The 19,278-nt window shown below is 39.1% G+C and overlaps 1 protein-coding gene across 1 annotated transcript in view; it reads right to left on the reverse strand.

Moving 5' to 3' along the window:
* Positions 1–16,000, reverse strand: part of DNAJC3 (DnaJ heat shock protein family (Hsp40) member C3) — a 92,653-nt gene extending 76,653 nt beyond the window's left edge. The window contains exon 1 of the mRNA XM_072622107.1: positions 15,746–16,000. Within this exon, the coding sequence (XP_072478208.1) occupies positions 15,746–15,827 (82 nt within the window). The 5' untranslated portion in view covers positions 15,828–16,000. The remainder of the gene's footprint in view (positions 1–15,745) is intronic.
* Between the last annotated feature and the right edge of the window lie 3,278 nt (positions 16,001–19,278).

The raw sequence follows: 19,278 nt of genomic DNA on the forward strand, positions 1-19,278 counted from the left end.
CAAAAAAAGAAGAAATGAATGTCTTCTACAAGAAACAAGGAGGGAAGAGTCACTCTATCCTATGATTCAGGGGAGTCTGAGGGGTGAATAAATTTCTATTATATTATTACAGTATTTCACTTGATCTTTGCAAAAACCCTGCAAGATAGTATCTCTATTTTACAGTTGAGGAAACAGAGGCAAATAGAAATTAAGTTACTGCCTAGGGTAACAACAAGTGTTACAGCCATGTTTGAATTCAGATCTTCCTAATTTCAAACTCAATGCTCTAGAATCCACCAAGCCATCAGCTACCTGAAAGCACGTAGAAAGGAATAAGGCGTAACAAAAACAGAAAGGAAGAAGCCAGTTTATGAAGGCCTTCAAAAGCCAAAGAGGACTTTATATTTGATCCTGGAGGCAACAGAAAGCCATTGGAGTTTACCGAATAGGGGAGTGACATGCTCAGACCTGTGATATAAGAAAACCTTGGAAGTTGAGTAGAAGATGGAATAGAGTGGAGAGAGCCAAAGTCCAAATCGTAAGAAGAGAAGGTAGATGTGTAGGATGGTAGAGATGTGTAATGGTTATTTAAATGTGAAGATCTTTCCCATTTACTAATAGGCCCATGTGACCTGCTTAAATCACATGGAAGCCTAAGTCACATGTGGTGGGAGGAGCAAAACTGAGAGGGAGTTATTGAGAGCAGTTAGGATGGAGGGAGAGACAGGATACAAGCAAGAAGGCACAGCTAGGCTAGTGAGTGTTTGTGAAGGGGGAGGAGGGAGAATCGGCTCTAATCTCTGCAGTGATAATGTGTATTGATTTCTTGCTACTATGACGTATTTGGCTTTCTGGTGTCTCAATAAATGTTTTTCTTCTGCCTTCTATATAGAGAATCCGTTATCCTTTGTGATTCCAAACTATGCTGGAATATTCATAGTCGCCTTCCCTCCGTGCTGTGAATACTGCCTGGGTGATCCAAGATGCTGGAGAGAAGGGGCCATATATGAGATGTTTTGAAGGTAGAACTGACAGGACCTGGCAAAACAATGGATATATCATGGATGAGGAAAAGTGAGGACTCAAGAATGACACCTATTTTTTAAGCCTAGATGACTGGGAGGATAGTGGTGCCCTAAGCAATAACAGGAAATAGGAAAGTTAGGAAGAGGAAAGGTTTTGGGGGGTAAAGATAATGAGTTCAGTTTTGAACAGGTTGATTTTGAGATATCTATGGAATACATACTTCAGGACATTAACAGGCAAATGGAGATGCAAAACTAAAGGTTAGAAGAATGACTGGGGCTGGATAAATCTGAGAACCATCAGCACAGGGATGATCATTTAACCCATGGGAACTGATCAGATCACCAAGTAAAATATGTGTAATAGAAGTAAAAGAAGAGGGTCCAAGATAGATCCCTGTTAGATACTCACAATTAGCAGATAGGACCTAAATGAAAATTCCGAAAAGAAGTCTGGGAAGGAATGGTCAGATGGGTAGGAGAGAGCAGGCAGGCTCACAAAAGCCTAAAGAGAAAAGACTATCAAGAGGGTGACTTACAATGTCAAAGGCTACAAAGAGATCAAGAAGGATGAGGATTGAGAAAAGGTCATTCAACTTGGCAATTAAACTAACATTGGTAATTCCAGAAGGAGCAGTTTCAATTAAATGATGACACCGAGAGCCAGACTGCATACAGTTGAGAAGAGAATGAGAGGAAATAAGTAGAGTTCCTCAGTAAATACCTATCATGTATCAGGCACTATGCTAAATGCTAGGGATACAAAAAGAGGAAAAAGGCAATCCCTTGCCCTTGAGGAGTTTACAATACAGTGGGGGAGAAAACATGCAAAAAAAAATATAGGCAAACCAAGCTATATACAGGATAAATAGGAAATAACTAACAAGGAAAAGGCACTAGAATTAAGAGGGGTTGAGGAAGGCTTCCTGTGGAAGGTGGGATTTTAGTTGGGAATTAATGGAAACCAAGGAAGAGTTCTATAGTTGGAGAAGAGGAGAAGGAGAGCATTCCAGGCATAAGGGGCAGGGGAACCAAAGAGAATGCCCAGAGCTAAGAGATGGACTGCCTTGTTTATGGGAACAATCAGGAAGCCAATGTCACTAGAATGAAAAATACATGGCAAGAAGTAGAGTGTAAGAAGACTGGAAAGGTAAAAGGGGTCAGGCTTTGCTGAACAGAGGGTTTTGTATCTGATCCTGAAAGTGACAGGAAACCCCAGGAGTTTATTGAGTTGTGGGGTGACATTGTCAGACCTGTGCTTTAGGAAAATTTTTTTGGTGGCTATGAATAAAGGATGGATTGGAGTAAAGAGAGATTTGACACAGGCAGAACCTGCAGACACTGAAATAATCCAGGCATGAGGAAATGAGGACCTGTACCAGAGAGGCAGCAGTGGCCCAGGAGAGAAACGGACATAATTTGAGAGATGTTACAAGGGGGAAATCAACAGGTCTTGGCAACAGATTGGATATGAGGAAGTGGAGGCACCAATTATAAACCACTTTCTCAAGGAATTTAGTCACTAAATAGAGATAGCTAGTGAGGATGCAAATAAGCGGTTTTTTTAGGATATAGGAATGTTTGTAGGCATCAAAGAAGCAGCCAATAGATAGGGAATAATTAAAGAGAAGTGAAAGAGCAAGGGTAGAATAGACTAGGATCAAGTATGCATATAAAGTGGAATTTGTCCTTGAAAGAGAAAGTCAACTCTTCATGTGAAACAGGACTGAAGGAAGAAATAATAGACAAAAGGCACCTGAGTGATGTGAGATGAAAAGGATAGGAGATTACTATTGAGAGCCCTTGGTCCAATCCTGTGACAGGTGGTGATACTGGATCCTGTGAGATCCAGGAAGCCTACCTCTCAAAAGGCAGGAGCAGGCAGAGGTTCAGCAATAAGCAGTCAAGACAGAAGACAAAACCTGGCAATTTGACGTAGGTCAGGTCTGGGAAAAGCCTAGACAGCAGTAGAGCCCTGGGACAAAGAGAACAGAGGCCTCAGGTCTGGATCTAGGTAATAAAAAGAGGTCAGATTTTATACAAACACTATATATATAAAAATATGTGTACACCTATAGAGAGGGAAAGAGATTATTTATGAACATTAATTTAGCTCATATTCCAAATGTGAGATCACTGTATGCCATCAAATATATCATTAGCATTGGAAGACTTTAATTATATCTATCTTGATATTCTCACTGTAAATAAAAACAGTAAAAAGAGATGACTGATAAAAAAATACTACCTATATTAGGTTATAGATTTAATACATGTTCAACTATTAATAGGGTTACAATACAGAAATGGAAAAAATAAAAACAAAAAATATAGAATCTCAAAGGAAATAATGATAGAGAAGTAGGAAAGAAGAGACCCAGCCTTAAAGTCAATTGATGGGAAAATTTTAGAATGGATTATTAAAAAGATGTTAGAGAATATCTAGAAAAGAAATCACTAACCACAAACTGCTAAGCTTGCTTCAAGAGCTAGTCACACCATTACTAACTTCATTTCCTGTTTTTTGACAGGATTACTAGACTGCCAGATCAGGAAAATGCTATAGATGTGATATACCTAGACTTTAAGAAAACATTTTATAAAATCCCTAATACAGTTCTTGTCAAAAAAACAATGTTCTGAGTGATAGTACAAGTAAGGGGATTTGAAGTTTGTTAAATGGTCAGAACTAAAAAAAGAAAGTTATTGATGGTTTCTGTGTCAACTTGGAGAAAGGACTCCACTAGAGTGCTTGGCCCTATGCTATTTCATATGCTTATCAAATCTGCTGGAAGGGACAAATATACTGAGTAATAGCGTCAGTATCCAAAAAGATTTTGACAGGCTAGAATACTAGGTCAAATCTTATTTATTAAGACAGTTGAAAAGGGTTGCATGGTTTTACACTTAAGTTCCAAAAAGAGACTTCACAATACTTAACAGGGATTCATAAAACCTTTTATACTTCTGTTCTAAAAATGACTTTACAAGATGATGGAGATATAACTGAATAGCTAGCAATTTGTCTGAAGATGGGAAGTGGGTGTGGGGGGAAGTTAGCAAAGGAAGTACATTAGATTGAAAACTCAACATGACTTAACAAGGTGACAGGGTAGCAACCAAAAAGAGCTAACCTGATACTGAGCTACACTACAAAATGCACTGCTTCCAAGAATAAAAACATGATCACCCCACAATATTCTGTGGTCAAAAGATATCACAAGTATGACATGCAGTTCTAAATTCTATGGATTAAGGAGGTCATTGAGAAAATAAAGAACATCTAGAAAGGATGGCAACCAAGATATTAAAGCGCCTCCAATTTATGCCATGAGTATCATTGCTATAGTTGAAGGAACTGGGAATGTCTAACCTAGGAAAGAGAAGACTAAAAGAGACACGAAAGCTGTCAACTCTTTGAAGGGCTACCACCTGAAAGCGAGATTAGGTTCTTTCTACTGAGTCCCAGAGGGTAAACTAAAAGTAATGGGCAGAAATTGTAAAAAGTCTAGGTGTGGTGACACAGGCCAGTAATTCCTGCTGATCAGGAGGCTGAGGCTTTCAGATCTCTTGAGCTAAGCGGGTTAAGTAGAGCAGGTATCTGCACTACTCATGTTTGACATTAATGTGGCAAGACTCCGGGAACAGTAGGCCACTAAGATACTTAACTATAGGCAAACTGGTGGAAGTCAGAAATAAAACAGTTCAAAGTTTACATGCAAATCAAGGTGGGACCACATTCAAGAATAACTACTTCACTTTCAGCCTAGGAAAAATAAGGAGATACAGCATTTAAAATATATAAATATATATATATGTATATACACACATATTTTTTTTAATGTAAAGAGGGAAATTCAATCTTGATGTTGGAAAAAGTTTCTAGCAATTAGAACTCTCAAGAAGTAGAATGGGTAACTCCAAGAGGTAGTGAGTTCCCCTCCCGGAGGTCTTCAAGCAAAAGTTGGATGACCACTTATCAAACATGGTATAAAAGAAATTCTGTTTGGAATTATGGACCAAACTAGATGGCCAATGAGATTCCTTCTATCTCTGAAATTCTGTGGTTCTTTGATAATAGCACAGTTTTTAACAAACCCAGGAACACAAAACTATCAAGCAGAAAATTTTTAACTGCGGTCCATAAACATTTTTTTTTAATTTGATAACTGTATTTGAATTGGTTTCCTTAATAATCCTGTATATTTTATTTTATGCATTTAAAAAGATTATTCTGCAGTGTTCACAGACTTCAGACTGCCTCTGGAGTCTGACACCAAAACTTATTTTCTCTTCTACTAGAGAAGGGGCAGCTAGTAAATAAGAGTGCTGGCCTGGAATCAAGAAGATTTATCTTCCTTAGTTCAAAAATGATCTCAGATACCTACTAGTTGTATGACCCTGAGCAAGTGACTTAACTCTGTTTGCTTCAGTTTCCTCATCTGTAAAATGAACTAGAGAAAAAAATGGCAAACCATTCCAGTATCTTTGTCAAGAAAACCCCAAATGGGGCTACAAAGAGCTGAACACAACTCAAACACAAGAACAAAAGCAACTACTAGAGGAAAGACTCCATAAAGAAGAAACACTGGGAAAATCACATGGCAGTTTGGCAGAAAAAGATTTAGACCATGTATTTTAAAATAAATAAATATATATATAATTTAATACATAAAACATAATACTACATATGTGTATATATGTTTGTGTGTGTATATATAAATACATACCATACATAAAATATAATACAATATTATGCATTTGTCACAAACAGGTCCAAATAAATAAGCAACCTAAAGGTAAAAAAAAATTGAAACAGTGCCTATCTTTAAGGTCTGTAGTTTGAGGAGAAATTCATAATGAAACAAGGGTTATGACCATTTAAATAGCTTTAAATGCACTTACTTGTATTATCACTCGGATCACAACTCTCTTTTTCAACAAGAACAAAGGTCATAAAAGAGAAAATAAACTATTTTGATTATATAAAATAAAAAATTTTTGCATTAGCAAAATGAATTCAACTAGAATAAAGGAAACTCAAGTCATCACCATCACATCAAATATATATGATAGCCAAGACACACAGTGAATACAAATATGTATATATATATATTATTTATAGGATTAAGAGTTATTTCCCAATACATAATAGTTTTGAAAGAAAATACGAACTATAAATAATCATTTAAAACATGTTCTAGATCACTGATAAGAAACAAAAATTGAAACAACTCAAGTTTATTCTCATAACTATCAAACTGGAAAAGTTGAAAATAATTAATGTTGGGAGTAGAGATATTATGAAAAAATAGGCACATTAAATATACTATCAGTTGAGTGGTGAGTTGGTACAATCATTCTAGAAAACAATTTGAACTTATTAAAAAAAAGACTAAACTATTTAAACTCTTTGATCCAGTGATCCCACCTTGGGGTACACATATACCCAAAGGAGATCAAAGACAGTAAGAAGGGTCTTATGCATGTCAAAATATTTGTGGTAGTACTTTTGGCACTTAAAACTGGTGACTGTCTGAACTGTGGGACATGAATGTAATGAAGTACCATGGCACTGTCAGTCCAGGCATAGGATATATTAGCAAAGACATAAAGGTAGAACAGCATGCTTCAGTCTGACCACAGCATAGAACTGGTAGAAAGGGGCAATACAATCAGAGCTGGTAAAAGATGGTAGATGGGGAAGTATGACAATTAAGAAAATTAATTTGTGTATGCTTTCCCTCATCTATTGCTACAAGACCTTAAAAACTTAAGGATATGTTATAACATTCCAGGACTCAGATCTTTTCTTCCTAAAACCTATTTACTCTCATCATTCCCAACAGTGTAAGGATTCTGCCTCCTCTTTTTTCAAGCCCCCTCAGGGTAAATCTAAGTGTGAAATTCTAGTATAATCAGAATCAGAAAAGATGGTCAAACTCCTAGTGAGCATTATGGTCAGATTCTCATCACAAATTCCCAAACCAAGACCTCAACGGAAATTTTCTCTTGTGACTTCTCAGATTAAGTGAGTTGTCTTTTTTGTCCATTGAAAACAAAACTCAGATATTCTTTGTCTGCAGTTTTATTTTATTGAATTTGTTTCTTCCTTCTTTAAATGAGATAATTATCTAAGGTAGTGTGGCACAGTAGGTAGGGTGCTAGACAAATGTAGGTTCAAATCCTACCTCATAGGCAATTCTTTTAAACTTTGATTGTCAGTTTCTTCTTCTGTAAAATGGGAATAAAGTTAATCTTAGGGCCTACAACTTTCACAGGGTTTTGTGGTTCTCAAATGTGATCATGTAAATAATTGTATATTCTGCAAAATTTAAAACCACAGAAATCAGTTATTATGGGATTTCTTCCTACGAATGAGATTAGACTACACAGAAAAGTTCCAAATGCCAGATAAAACCAAAGAATACAACTCTAAAGTTGTTCAGTATTTTCCAGTCATGTCTGACATTTCATGACCCTTTTTCAGATTTTCTTGGCAAAGATACTGGAGTGATTTGACATTTCCTTCTCCAGAAGAAACCAAGGCAAACAGGGTTAAGTGACTTGCCCAGGGTAACATAGCTAATAAGTGCCTGAGGCCAAATTTTAACTCAGGTCTTCCAAACTCCAGGCCCAGCACTCTATCTGTTATGCCACCTAGCTGCCCCATTCTAAAGTAGGATCTTCTTAAACTGAAGGCCATGAACTTTAAAAAAAATATTTGGTAACTGTATTTCAGTAGAATTGGTTTCCTTTGTAATACTGTAATCAAATCCTGTAAATATACAGATTTAATCCATTTAAGGTTTGCCCGTTTTATGCATTTAAAAATATTCTCACTCCACTCTGCATCTGCAGCTCTGCATGGTTTCAACTCCACACAATAAGATGTGCTTTGGCGTTCCATGGCCCACCCCCTTCCTACCTTCTTTAGTGTCTTATCTCCCCCCATTAGACTGTAAGCTCCTAGAGGCTGCTTTAAAGACAGTATAACAAGACATAACCCCTGTTCCAAAGACAGCTTAACAGTCCATAATGAAGGTCCTATCTAACAAACCCAATTCTGTTACTAACTGGGTCTTAATACTACATGTAAACCTCATTTGAAGCCACAGAAGCTTATGATTAACCATAAAAATGTAGGAGTACTAAAGGTCATGCCATTCCCTAAATATAAAGACTATTTTAAAAAATAGAAACCTTCAATAATAATGGTAATTCCTTCCTCTAGAAAGTTTCTACCAAGAATAAAATAAAATGTACAGAAAAGGTGAGAAGTATAATGGTTAGGAGTCCTATTACAGTTAAGAGAATAAAATCAGGTATTTGAGAGCAGAAAAGTTTAGGGGGAATCTGATGGAAGAAGCTTAGATGACTAAGTGAATAAAGTTATGATGTGGTCAGTGTCAAAACCAGGAATTAGGTCAAGGAAGGATGGACCAGACTAGGGAACACTGCAAGAGTCCATCAAGATCTATAAGATCTGGTAAATGCCTGGTGTCAGAACATGGCAACAAGGTCACAAATATGCACTAAGTTATATGAGTACAACCAGGATCCAGAGTCTAGAAATCTGTCCATAGCACAAGTTCCTTTTTTATTTTTTGGTCATAGAATGCTTTGGCAGTCTGGTAAAGTCTACAGACTCACAGAATAATATTTTTTAATGCATCAAATGAAACACATAGGGTTACAAAGGAAACCAATAATATTAACATATAATTTTAATATTAACATATTATTTTACATACATATATACACATACATATGTACAGGTGTATATCATTCCAACCTCTTTGCAGAATGACAATGGATTATGGGTTCAAAATGAGATATACATTTTCAGAAATGAAGATATATTGATTATTTTCATTAATGATACTTGTTACAAGGGAGGATACTATGGGAAAGCAGAAAAGTGATTTTTTGTTAAATATCAATTTTTTTCTATTGATCTTGAAAGTTACTTCTGAATCTAACACAAGATTGACAAAAGACTACGTAACTAAAATTAATGTTTAAATTATTTGCTTGAAACTTAAAATCCAAGATACTAGAGGAAAGGCAAGGACTTTTCTGCACGCTTCCAAATTCACTTCCAAGCAACTTTAAATAATGCCTCTAAACAAATTCTGGAGCAATAGAACCCACAAAACGAAGGGAAAAACAATTTTCCAGCCCAAGATAACTTAGAAGATGAACAGGAAAGTTCTGTCACATCAGAGTAAGAGCGGAGCTCAGTGCAGAGAAAGCTCCCACCAACTGAATCAGCGGCAGCAGGAGCTTCCAGAGCTCTCATCCCACAAAGAATAAAGGGGTTGGACAACTGGCCAGGGGATTTTAAGAGTCCCTTTGCTGGATGCACTGTCCATACACGGATCCATGTCACAGGCCCAAAACAAGGAGGAGCACTAGCACACCAGAGTTTTCAATACCCTAGTGGAGGAGAATGGACTAGTCACAGTTCCAAGGCAGAAAAAAAGTGCTTATAATTGCTTACTGACTAGCACACAGGGCAGGAAAGTAGTAAAAAAAACACCTCTCCTTAGATCATGCCACCTTGTAGGATTGAAAACTTACAGAATCCAAGAACTACCTCTGAAAACAACTGCACAAAAACCTGGAAGTTCAGGACTTGCTCTTTAACCCAGAGGCCAGGGCTCAATTTTAACATCTAGTTAAAAGTCAAGAAACAAACTGGGAATATGAGCAAACAAGAGAAAAAGAAAGTGACTACAGAAAGTTAATATGGTGGCAAGAAGGATCAAAACACAAACTCAGAAGACAACAACAAAGTCAAAACTGCTACATCCAAAGTCTCAAAGGAAAACTGTGAACTGATCTCCAGCCCAAAAGAATTTCTAGAAAAGCTCAAAAAGAATTTTCCAGAATCAAAGAGAGGTAGAACAAAAATTGGGAAAAGAAATGAAAGTGACACAAGAAAACTGTGAAAAAAGAGTGAACCACTTGGTGAAGGAAGCACAAAAAAATACTGAAGAAAAAAACTTAAAAAACAAAATAGGTCAAATGGTAAAAATCCAATTAAGAGAAGAATGCCTTGAAAGGCATAACTGGTCACATGGAAAAAGAAACAAAAATTCACTAAAGAAAAAAACTTCTTAAAAAGTAAAATTGGCCAAATGGAATTGAAGGTATAAAAGCTCAATGAAGAAAGTAATTTATTTAAGTTTTCAACATTCATTTCCACAAAATTTTGAGTTCCAAATTTTCTCCCCATTTCTCCCCTCTAACTACCCCAAAACACTCTGCCATCCTGCATGACAGACTGTTTCCCACAGCCTTCCAGGTCATCCTGGCCTGGAAATCTCCTCCATTCTGTTGTTCTATGGCTTCTGCTGCTCTAGAATTTGTAGAGAGTCTTTCTTTACAGGTATATTATGGGCTGTGGGGGTAGAGCCAGTGTATGTGCATCTTTCTACTCCACCCCCGAAAATAATTCTTTAAAAATTAGAACTGGGCAAGTGGAAGCTAATGACTCCATGAGACATTAAGAAACAAACAAAAAAAAATTATAAGAATGAAAAAACTGAAGAAAATGTGAAATACCTCACTGGAAAAACAACTGACCTGGAAAACAGATTGGGGAAAGATCATTTAAGAATTATTGGACTACCTGAAAGCTATCATTAAAAAAAGAGCCTAGATGTCTTTCAAGAAATTATCAAGGAAAATGCTATAATATTCTAGAACCAGTAGGTAAAAGAAAAATTGAAAGAATTCACCAATCATCTACTGAAAGAGATCCCAGAGCTCTTGGGTGAAGGAAAAAATACTGCAAGCAGCCAGAAATAAACAATTCAAATATTATGGAGCCACAGTCAGAATAATACAAGATTTAGTACCGTCTATATTAAAAGATAGGAGGGCTTGGAATGATATTCTGGAGGGCAAAGGAGCTAGGTTTACAATCAAGAATCATCTACCTAGCAAAAGTGAATATAAACCTTCAAGGGAAAAAATTCATATTCAAATGAAATAGAGGACTTTCAAGCATTCCTGATGAAAAGACTAGAAATAGCCAATTTCTCTTTCAAATACAAGACTCAAGAGATGCATTAAAAGGGTAAACAGGAAAGAAAAATCATAAGGAATTCAACAAGATTAAACTGTTTTACGTTCCTACGTAGGAAGATGATACTTGTAACTCCTAACTTACTCATTATTAGGGGCAATAAGAAAGATTATTCAAAGACAGAGGGCATTAGTGTGAGTTGAATATGATGGGATGATATTTAAAAAAATAAAATTAAGGGGTGAGAAAGAGAAATGCACTGGGAGAAGAGGAAAGAGACAGAATGGGGTAAATTATCTCAGATAAAAAAGGTACAAGAGCTGGAGGGGAAGCAAGGGAGTGGATAGCGCTTGAACCTTACTCTCATGGGAACTGGCTCAAAGAATTAATAACATACACCCTCAGGTATGTAAATTTATCTTACCCTACAGGAAAGTAGAAGGGGAAGGGGAAAAGAGAAGGCAGGGAGAGCTGATAGAAAGAAGGGAGGACTGGGGGAGATTATGGTCAAAAGCAAAACACTTTTGAGGATGGACAAGGTGGAGGTTAAGAGAGAGAGAGAGTGAGAGAGTGAGAGAGAAGGGTAAACAGGAAAGAAAAAAATAAGATGGAGGGAAATACACAAGTAGCCAGCTACCATAACTGTGAAAAAAACCTTTTACATCAAGTTTCCCTTAAAGAGGCCTCATTTCTCAAATATATAGAGAACTGAGTCAAATTTATAAAAATAAGAACCATTCCACAACTAATAAATAGCAAAGGATATGAACAGGTAAAGTAATCCAAGTTATCTAATCATATGAAAAAATGTTCTATATCAACATTGATTAGATTAATGCACATCAAAACTCTTAAGATACCACTCCACACAATTAGATTGGCTAATATGACAGAAAATGAAAATGACAAATGTTGGAGGGGATATAGGAAAACTGAGACAGTAATGTATTGTTGGTGAAGTTGTAAACTGATTCACCTATTCTGGAGAACAATTTAGAACTATGCCCAAAGGGCTATAAAATTGTGCATACTCTTTGATCCAACAATACCACTACTAGGTCTGTATCCCAAAGAGATTATAAAAAAGGGGAAAAGACCCCTATGTGTAAAAATATTTATAGTAGCTCTTTTTTGTGGTAGCAAAGAATTGGAAATTGAGGAAATGTCTATGCACTGGGGAATGGTTGCTCAAGCTGTGGTATATAAATGTAATGGAATACTATTATACTATAAGAAATGAAGAGCAGGAAGATTAGTAAAATAGAGGATTTTCAAGCATTCCTGATGAAAAGACCAGAACTGAATAGAAAATTTGACATTCAAACACCAGACTCAAGAGAAGCACAAAAAAAAAAAAAAAAAGTAAACACGAATGAGCAATCATAAAGGTTTCAACAATGTTAAACTGTTTACATTCCTACATGGGAAGATGATACATGTAACGACTAAAAACTTTATCATTATTAGGGCAGATAAAAGGAGTATACATAAACAACACAGAAAGGAGTCATTTATGTTGGAATTATCTCCAAAAAAAATGCAGGGGTAAGGAAGAGGGACACTAGGAGGAGGGAGGAGGGACAGGTAGAATGGGGAAAATTTTCCCAAATAAAAGAAGCCCCAAGGAAGGGATTTTACAGTGCTAAGGAAAATGGGGAGGATGGAGACAGGCTTGAACCTCACTCTCACTCGAATTAGTTCAAAGAGGGAAAAATATGCATACATTCTTTCTCTCAGCTATGTAGAGAAATATAACTTAATAAGGTAATAGAAGAAGAGGACAAGAAAAAAGAGAGAGGGATGATAAAAGGAAGGGCAGATTAAGAGAAGCATGGTTAGAAGCAAAATAAACTTTCTAGAAGAAGAAATAGAAAAAAATTGGATGGAGGGAAAAAAGCAAAATTAGAGCAAATAAAAAGGGATAATTACATTTTTCAAAAAGGTACCACAGACAAAAATGTTATATCAAAAAAATTTACAGCAAATTTCTGTGATAAAGACCTGAAATATATACTCAGTATAGAACTGAGCCATGAAAATAAGAGCCATTCCCCAATTAATAAATGGTCAAAGGATAGAAAAAGGGAGTTTCCAGAAAAAAAATCAAAGCTATCAAGTCAAACGGAAAAAAAAATGTTCTAAAGCAAATATTCTCTAAATCACCAGTGATCAAAAGGCAAATTTAAACAACTCTTGAGTTACCACTCACATATATTAGCAATTACAAATGCTAAAGGAAAAGTGGGAGGAATAGTGAACTGGTCTGAATAACAATTTAGAAGTAGGGTGAAAAGGCTATTAAAATGGCATACCTTTTGACCCAGCACTACCATTCCTAGGTATGTATTCTGAAAAGGAAAAAAGACCTAAATGTACAGAAATATTCACAGCAGCTCTTTTTGTGGTGGCAAAGCATTGTAAATGGAGGGAATGCTCATCAACTGAGGAATGGTTGAACAAGTTGTAGGGAATAATTGGAATACTCTATGCTAAGGGGAATGACAAGGAAGGTGATTTCAGAAAAACATGGCAAGACCTATATGAACTGATGCAAAGTCAAGTGAGAACTGGGAGATCATTCTGCACATTAACAGCAATGTTATAAATGATGATCAATTGTGAAAGACTTGGCTATTCTGATCAACACAACAATACAAAACAACTCCAAAGGACTCCTGATGAAAAAATGCTAACCATCTCCAGAGAAAGAACTGATGAATTCTAAGTGCAAATTAAAATACAATTTTCTCCCTCTGTTTTTCTTGCTTTTTAAAAGAACTATGGCTTAATATGGAAACGTTTTGCATGAATTCACATGTATAATTGACATATTGCTTACCTTTTCAACCGGTAGGTGGGGGGGGGGAGAATTTGAAACCCAAAATTTAAAAAGAAACTAATTGTAAATAAATAAGCTTTTAGAAATATTTTTAAAAGAAAACCAAATGAAGCAGTTTTGATCAAAAACGCTGCTCAGTTTATATTTCTGGCCTTTGCAATTTATAAATCACTCTAGGGCATCAACTAACTAAGTTTCCTATAGTCTACAAGAGGGGATGGCAATAAATATTTGTAGAGAACAGTCCCGCTTCTCCTAGTCTAACCTTGAAATGACTTTGAAGAACAGGTCTTTAAAAAGCCAACATATAATTTGAACACCACCACTAGACTTTTCACAAGCCTTTAAGAATTTCAAATACAGTTAACCAGCTTTACATCTATGGTAGTTCCTCCAAACCTAGCGTATCATTGTTTTCGTAAGATTTTTGCTACAAGTATCAACTGAGAAAAAGAAAGCTTATTCGCTCTAGTGAATTCTTCTAGGAATGGTCCTATTGGATTTCCTCTTAAGGATAGGTCATTCTCATTCAAAATGTTTTGATAGTTACACTGGTAGTTGAAATTGGACCACGTACAATACCACAAAATACTAATTGTCACGCAGTATTTTAAAATTTCCAGAAATTTTCAATGGCAAACTAGTCAAGCACTTGATTCTTTTACCACACAGCCTTTCCATTCTCTAAAATATGACTTGTTCAAAATTCTTCTAAAAAATCTCAAAGCTCTAATTAAAGTGAATTTTGTATTAATACTGTGCCCCTATTTCTTGTAAAGACCTTATTTTTCTGTTCAAGAAGGTACATGGATCTTTGAAGTCAGTTCTGAAAGTCTTTTGGACCCCTTTATAAAAATAAGGTGTTGAGTTTTTTCTAAAAGCTGTTACTTTTTCCTCTATAAATTTAAGCTTTCACCAGGAAGCACACATTGGATAAGCTCCAGTATCTGTGCTATTCAGTGTTTAAGGTACCCAAATAACAAAAAGGTCAAACGTTCACACTGACATATACAAAGTTCTAGCGGTTCTAGTTTACAGAACAACACTTTTGGTCCTTTTTAGGGTCTCTTTTCCTAGTATCTTGGTCACGAGCTGTATCTTACGTAGTCATCACTATTAAAAAAAAATAGTCCCTCCTGCCTAAGTATCCCAGATCAAACCCCACAGGTTCATTCAAAGGAAATCCGACTGATCCCTTGACCCAAACGTGAAAAAACCATCTGTAAGCATCCCCAGCATATATGGAAGTATGAGAACCAAAAACTATGGTCCCTAGCCTTCCTAAATCTTGCTGCACCTCACAGGAGCCCCCCGCTCCCTTCCCACCCACCCCCAAAAAGCAACTGCTTTTACACTTAAGAAGCAAAGTTCCACTTCCGCCAGTCAACAGATACCTGGGCCAGTCCACTGCCCTTCACTCCGCCCCACGTGAAACCTCACCACAGGGGTCCCTAAGAGTTTCCCCTCTCTCCTGGGGAAGGGGCGGCTGAGGGTGCCCCCTCCGTCAGGGGAGGGGCGGCTAAGGCTCCTTTGCTCCCAGGAGTAACAAAGTGATCCCGGCGAGTCCCGGGCCCCACCTGGAGCCCCTGCCCCAGGATCCCTAGGAGGCGGCCAGGGGGCGGGGACGTGGGGGGGCGTAGGACGGGGACCGTAAACCTGGAGCTCGGCCACGACGGCTCAGCCCCATCTCAGCCCGGGACGGCCCGCCCCATGCACCCCAACGACGGCCGCAAATACCCCCGTCGCAGGGGCCCCCTCCACCGGCCCGCACCTCCCGAGCGCGGGGGTAGGGGGTTGGGAAAGCCGTCCGAGGGCCAGGCCCCGCTCGCCGCCGCCGCCCCAGGCCAGGAGGGTCTCCCTCACCTTCGTACTGCAGATCCACCAGGACAAGCAGGAAGGGGAAGACCGAGCCCAGCCGGTTAGTCACCGACCCGAGGGACACCATGGCCGAGTGCGCTCGGGAGAAAGAGGCCGACGAAGAGAGAGTGCGGGAACTGACCAGCTCCCGCGGCCGCTGGAGCCGCTCGGGCCACGGCTGCTGACGGGAGTAGGGGGCGGGGCCGCGGACGCCGCTACGCCCCGGACCCCCGCCGCCGTCCAATCGCGTGCTTCCAGGGCTTCCTCTAAGCGGGCTCGCCTGGGTCGTGGTCGGCGCTGATAGGTCGCCGATGTTCTAGCCCCGCCCCTTCTCTGATAGGATAACGTGGAAGCACGAGACGCAGAGGCGTCCGCCAGCCCGAGCTGTCAGAGAACCCTAAGGCTGGCTCGGCGGGGAGGAGGAAAGAGGGAGGGACTGGGAGCGAGCGGGGAAGAGCCCGCGGGAACCCTGGAGGGTGAAGTTGTGAGGCGACGGCGGGGAGGGCGGGGCGGCGTCCGAAGGCGCATGCGCCTGGGGCGGCCTGGAAAGCTCCTGCTGTTGCTCCATCCTTCTTTGGCTCACGGGATGCGGCCTCCTTCTAGTCTGGCTTTTCCGGTGACGGTCGAGAAGTGAGCCCGAGAGCCCGAGCTGAGGAACCGCAGACTCGGAACTGGAAGGGGCCTGGGAGAGCCTACCGTCCACCCTCCGCCCCCGCCTCCCAGATAAGGAAATCCGCCACGAGGGGCTGACCCGCTCAGCCCGAAGGAGCACGTGTGCGGGGTGGGGTGGGGGTGGGGAGCGGCCCTCCTGGGCGGGGTGGTGCCGAGACACAACTACGGAACCCCGGAGTAACCGGAAGTCGGAGTACTTGATGGCGCTGGGAGAGGGAGGGTGCGGTGCTCCTGTGGAGTGACTGGATGTGATGGAAGTGGGAGGAAAGACCAGAAAAGAAACGCGGGCGGCCCCAGAGGGGGAACCCGGGAAAAGAGACGGGTTCGGGCGGGCTCCTCTAGTCCAACCTGCTTTTGCCAGGAAAGCTGGCGTAGAATCAGACCGTCCCCCCCCCCCCCCAAAAAAAGTCCTTGCATCCTTAGTAAGCGGGGCAGCCGAGAGAAATGGTAAAAGGGAGGGCACTGGGAAGTGGGACTGGGAACGAGCGTAAGAGTCTGCGCCTAGCTGATCCGAGCAGCGAAACTGACTGCAGTCTGTGTTCGTGTATGTATGTATGCATGTATGTGTAGTATGTGTATACGTATGTGGATGATGTATGTATATGGATGTGTAGACTACATAGTCTGACATAGGCAAGTTACATAGAAATATCGGTGCAAACGATACATATATATGTTTATATACACACACGTGTGGTTTGTACCGATACTTCTCATACCTGTGTTGTAAGTCCCACCTCTGGCGGATACCGCTCAGCATACAGCATATATGATGCGTGGCACAGAGTAGACGCTGTTATTAATTTGAATTAATCAATTATTAAATTGAATTACTGACTATGTAATCCTGGGTTTAACCTCTGGAACTAAGTTGCCGAGAAGGTACCCATCTCCATTGGAGTGTTTTTATTGGGAAGTGCTCTCTGCAAGTGAAATCGCAGATCTGAACTATATCCTATAAATCAGCTTTGTTTTGTTTATTTATTAACCAGTCAACTGACTGAGCTTGTATTATCTTCAAGATGGCAGTTTAATGATTGCTCACATTTATATAGCACCTACTATGTGCTAGACGCTGTGCTAACTGCTATACAAATATCTCATCCTCACAACAGGAAACTCAGACAAACATGCCCACCATCACACAGCTAGCAAACAGATCTGAACTCTGATCTTCCTCACCCCAGGCCAGGTGCTCTTCTATCCTCTCAATCCTAGCTACACCATCTAGCTGCCTCACTTAAAAAAAAAGTTAGAGAAATCCATGATTCGAAGCTATGAGTTGACACCCCTGAGTCATTAGTTTAGTGGTGGTAGAAAGTTAAAAGCATCAGAATGCTAGAGAACCTTCTCTTCTAAGGTGTCTGAGTCCATTTGATTTAAGTACATTGCACAAACCAAGTGACAGATGTACTTCAGGGTCAACAACTGTCAGATAATGAAGATACTAACCCAATGTGATGGTATGGCCAAAAGATGGAGAAAATATGGACTTTGTCATGAAGGGAACAAAAAAGGTTGTTATATCCTGCTTCTTTAATGCTTACTGCAGTTCTGGCATTAAGAAAGATGTAATAAAGTTGAAAGAAGTCCAAGGAGGGCACCTAAAATGATCAGTTTAGGGTTTGATCTTATTAGAATACTAAATAAGGGCTCTTCTATTAGGAACAAAAGTACAGGAGATGGAAGTCTGGATAAGGGGAAATTTGTTTACCAAATGTATTCGTCCTTCCTTGCCAAAGAAGATCATGCCATCAGAGAAATGATGACATCACTAGCACTTGACTTTGTTTTGAGTGAGGGAGGGCTGTTTTTACCAAATACTAGAATACTGGAACTAAGAACTTGCTTAAGTTTTAGTAAGCTAGTTAGTTTGGAAGCTTTGGAGTTAGTCATTAATATCTTCTGTTTTAGATTTAGCAGTAAATAATGGAAGCTTGTGTATCCTTATTTTTCATTTGTTCTCATTTATATATTTGGATATGTGTACTTGTAAACATGTAAAAAATACCAGGACAAATCATTATTGGTGGATTCTAGACAACATTTAAGAATGGTGTTTCTCTGCATTTGAAAATTCTACTCCATGCATATTACTGTCTGTCCAAGGCTTTGACTTTGACTTCATTGCAACACATGTGACTTATCACAAAACAAAATACCTAGGTGCTGTGGGAAAACAATTTTCTGGCATTTAAACTATTTACAAAAAGTAACATTTCAAAGTTGCCTTCACTGCAAGCTCACCTCGTATATACACACCTGTTGTGCTGTAGGTAGCTGTAGTCGTTGTTTATTTCCCAACTTTGAGTACTACTTTATTATCTAGGTAATAACTATGTAAGACTTGCTATCCAAATAAGTGTTGAGTATTAATGGATAATAAGGGTATAAAGTCATGAATGATGTGTTAATAATGAACTATCAAAGCAAACTAGTAATATTCAGAGGCAATTCTACATGAACAATGGCCTAGCATGGCATTGCATGTATTATCACACAATTTTAAGAGTTGGAAGGAACCTCTACAGCCAGAAACAGTGGAAGGGAGGGGCAGCCCTGCAGCCCATTCATCCACATTTGTCCAAGCCGTAGTCAGAAAGTGATCTCTACTATAACATCTGACAGCTTTGCTTGAAGACCTTCAGTATAGGGGAACACACTGTCTTCTGAGGCTGTGCATTCAACTTTTGGAGAACTTTAACATTTAAGAAGCTTTTTACCTGACATTGTTTAAATTTGCCTCTTTGTGACTTCTACCCGTTGCCCGTAGTTCTGTCTCCTAAGGCTGAGTAAAATAAATCTAATACCTTATGCACATGGGCCCTTAAAATACTGGAAGATAGAAGTTTTTTCTCCAAACTCAA

Source organism: Notamacropus eugenii, chromosome 6, assembly GCF_028372415.1.
Source record: "Notamacropus eugenii isolate mMacEug1 chromosome 6, mMacEug1.pri_v2, whole genome shotgun sequence".
NCBI lineage: Eukaryota > Metazoa > Chordata > Mammalia > Diprotodontia > Macropodidae > Notamacropus > Notamacropus eugenii.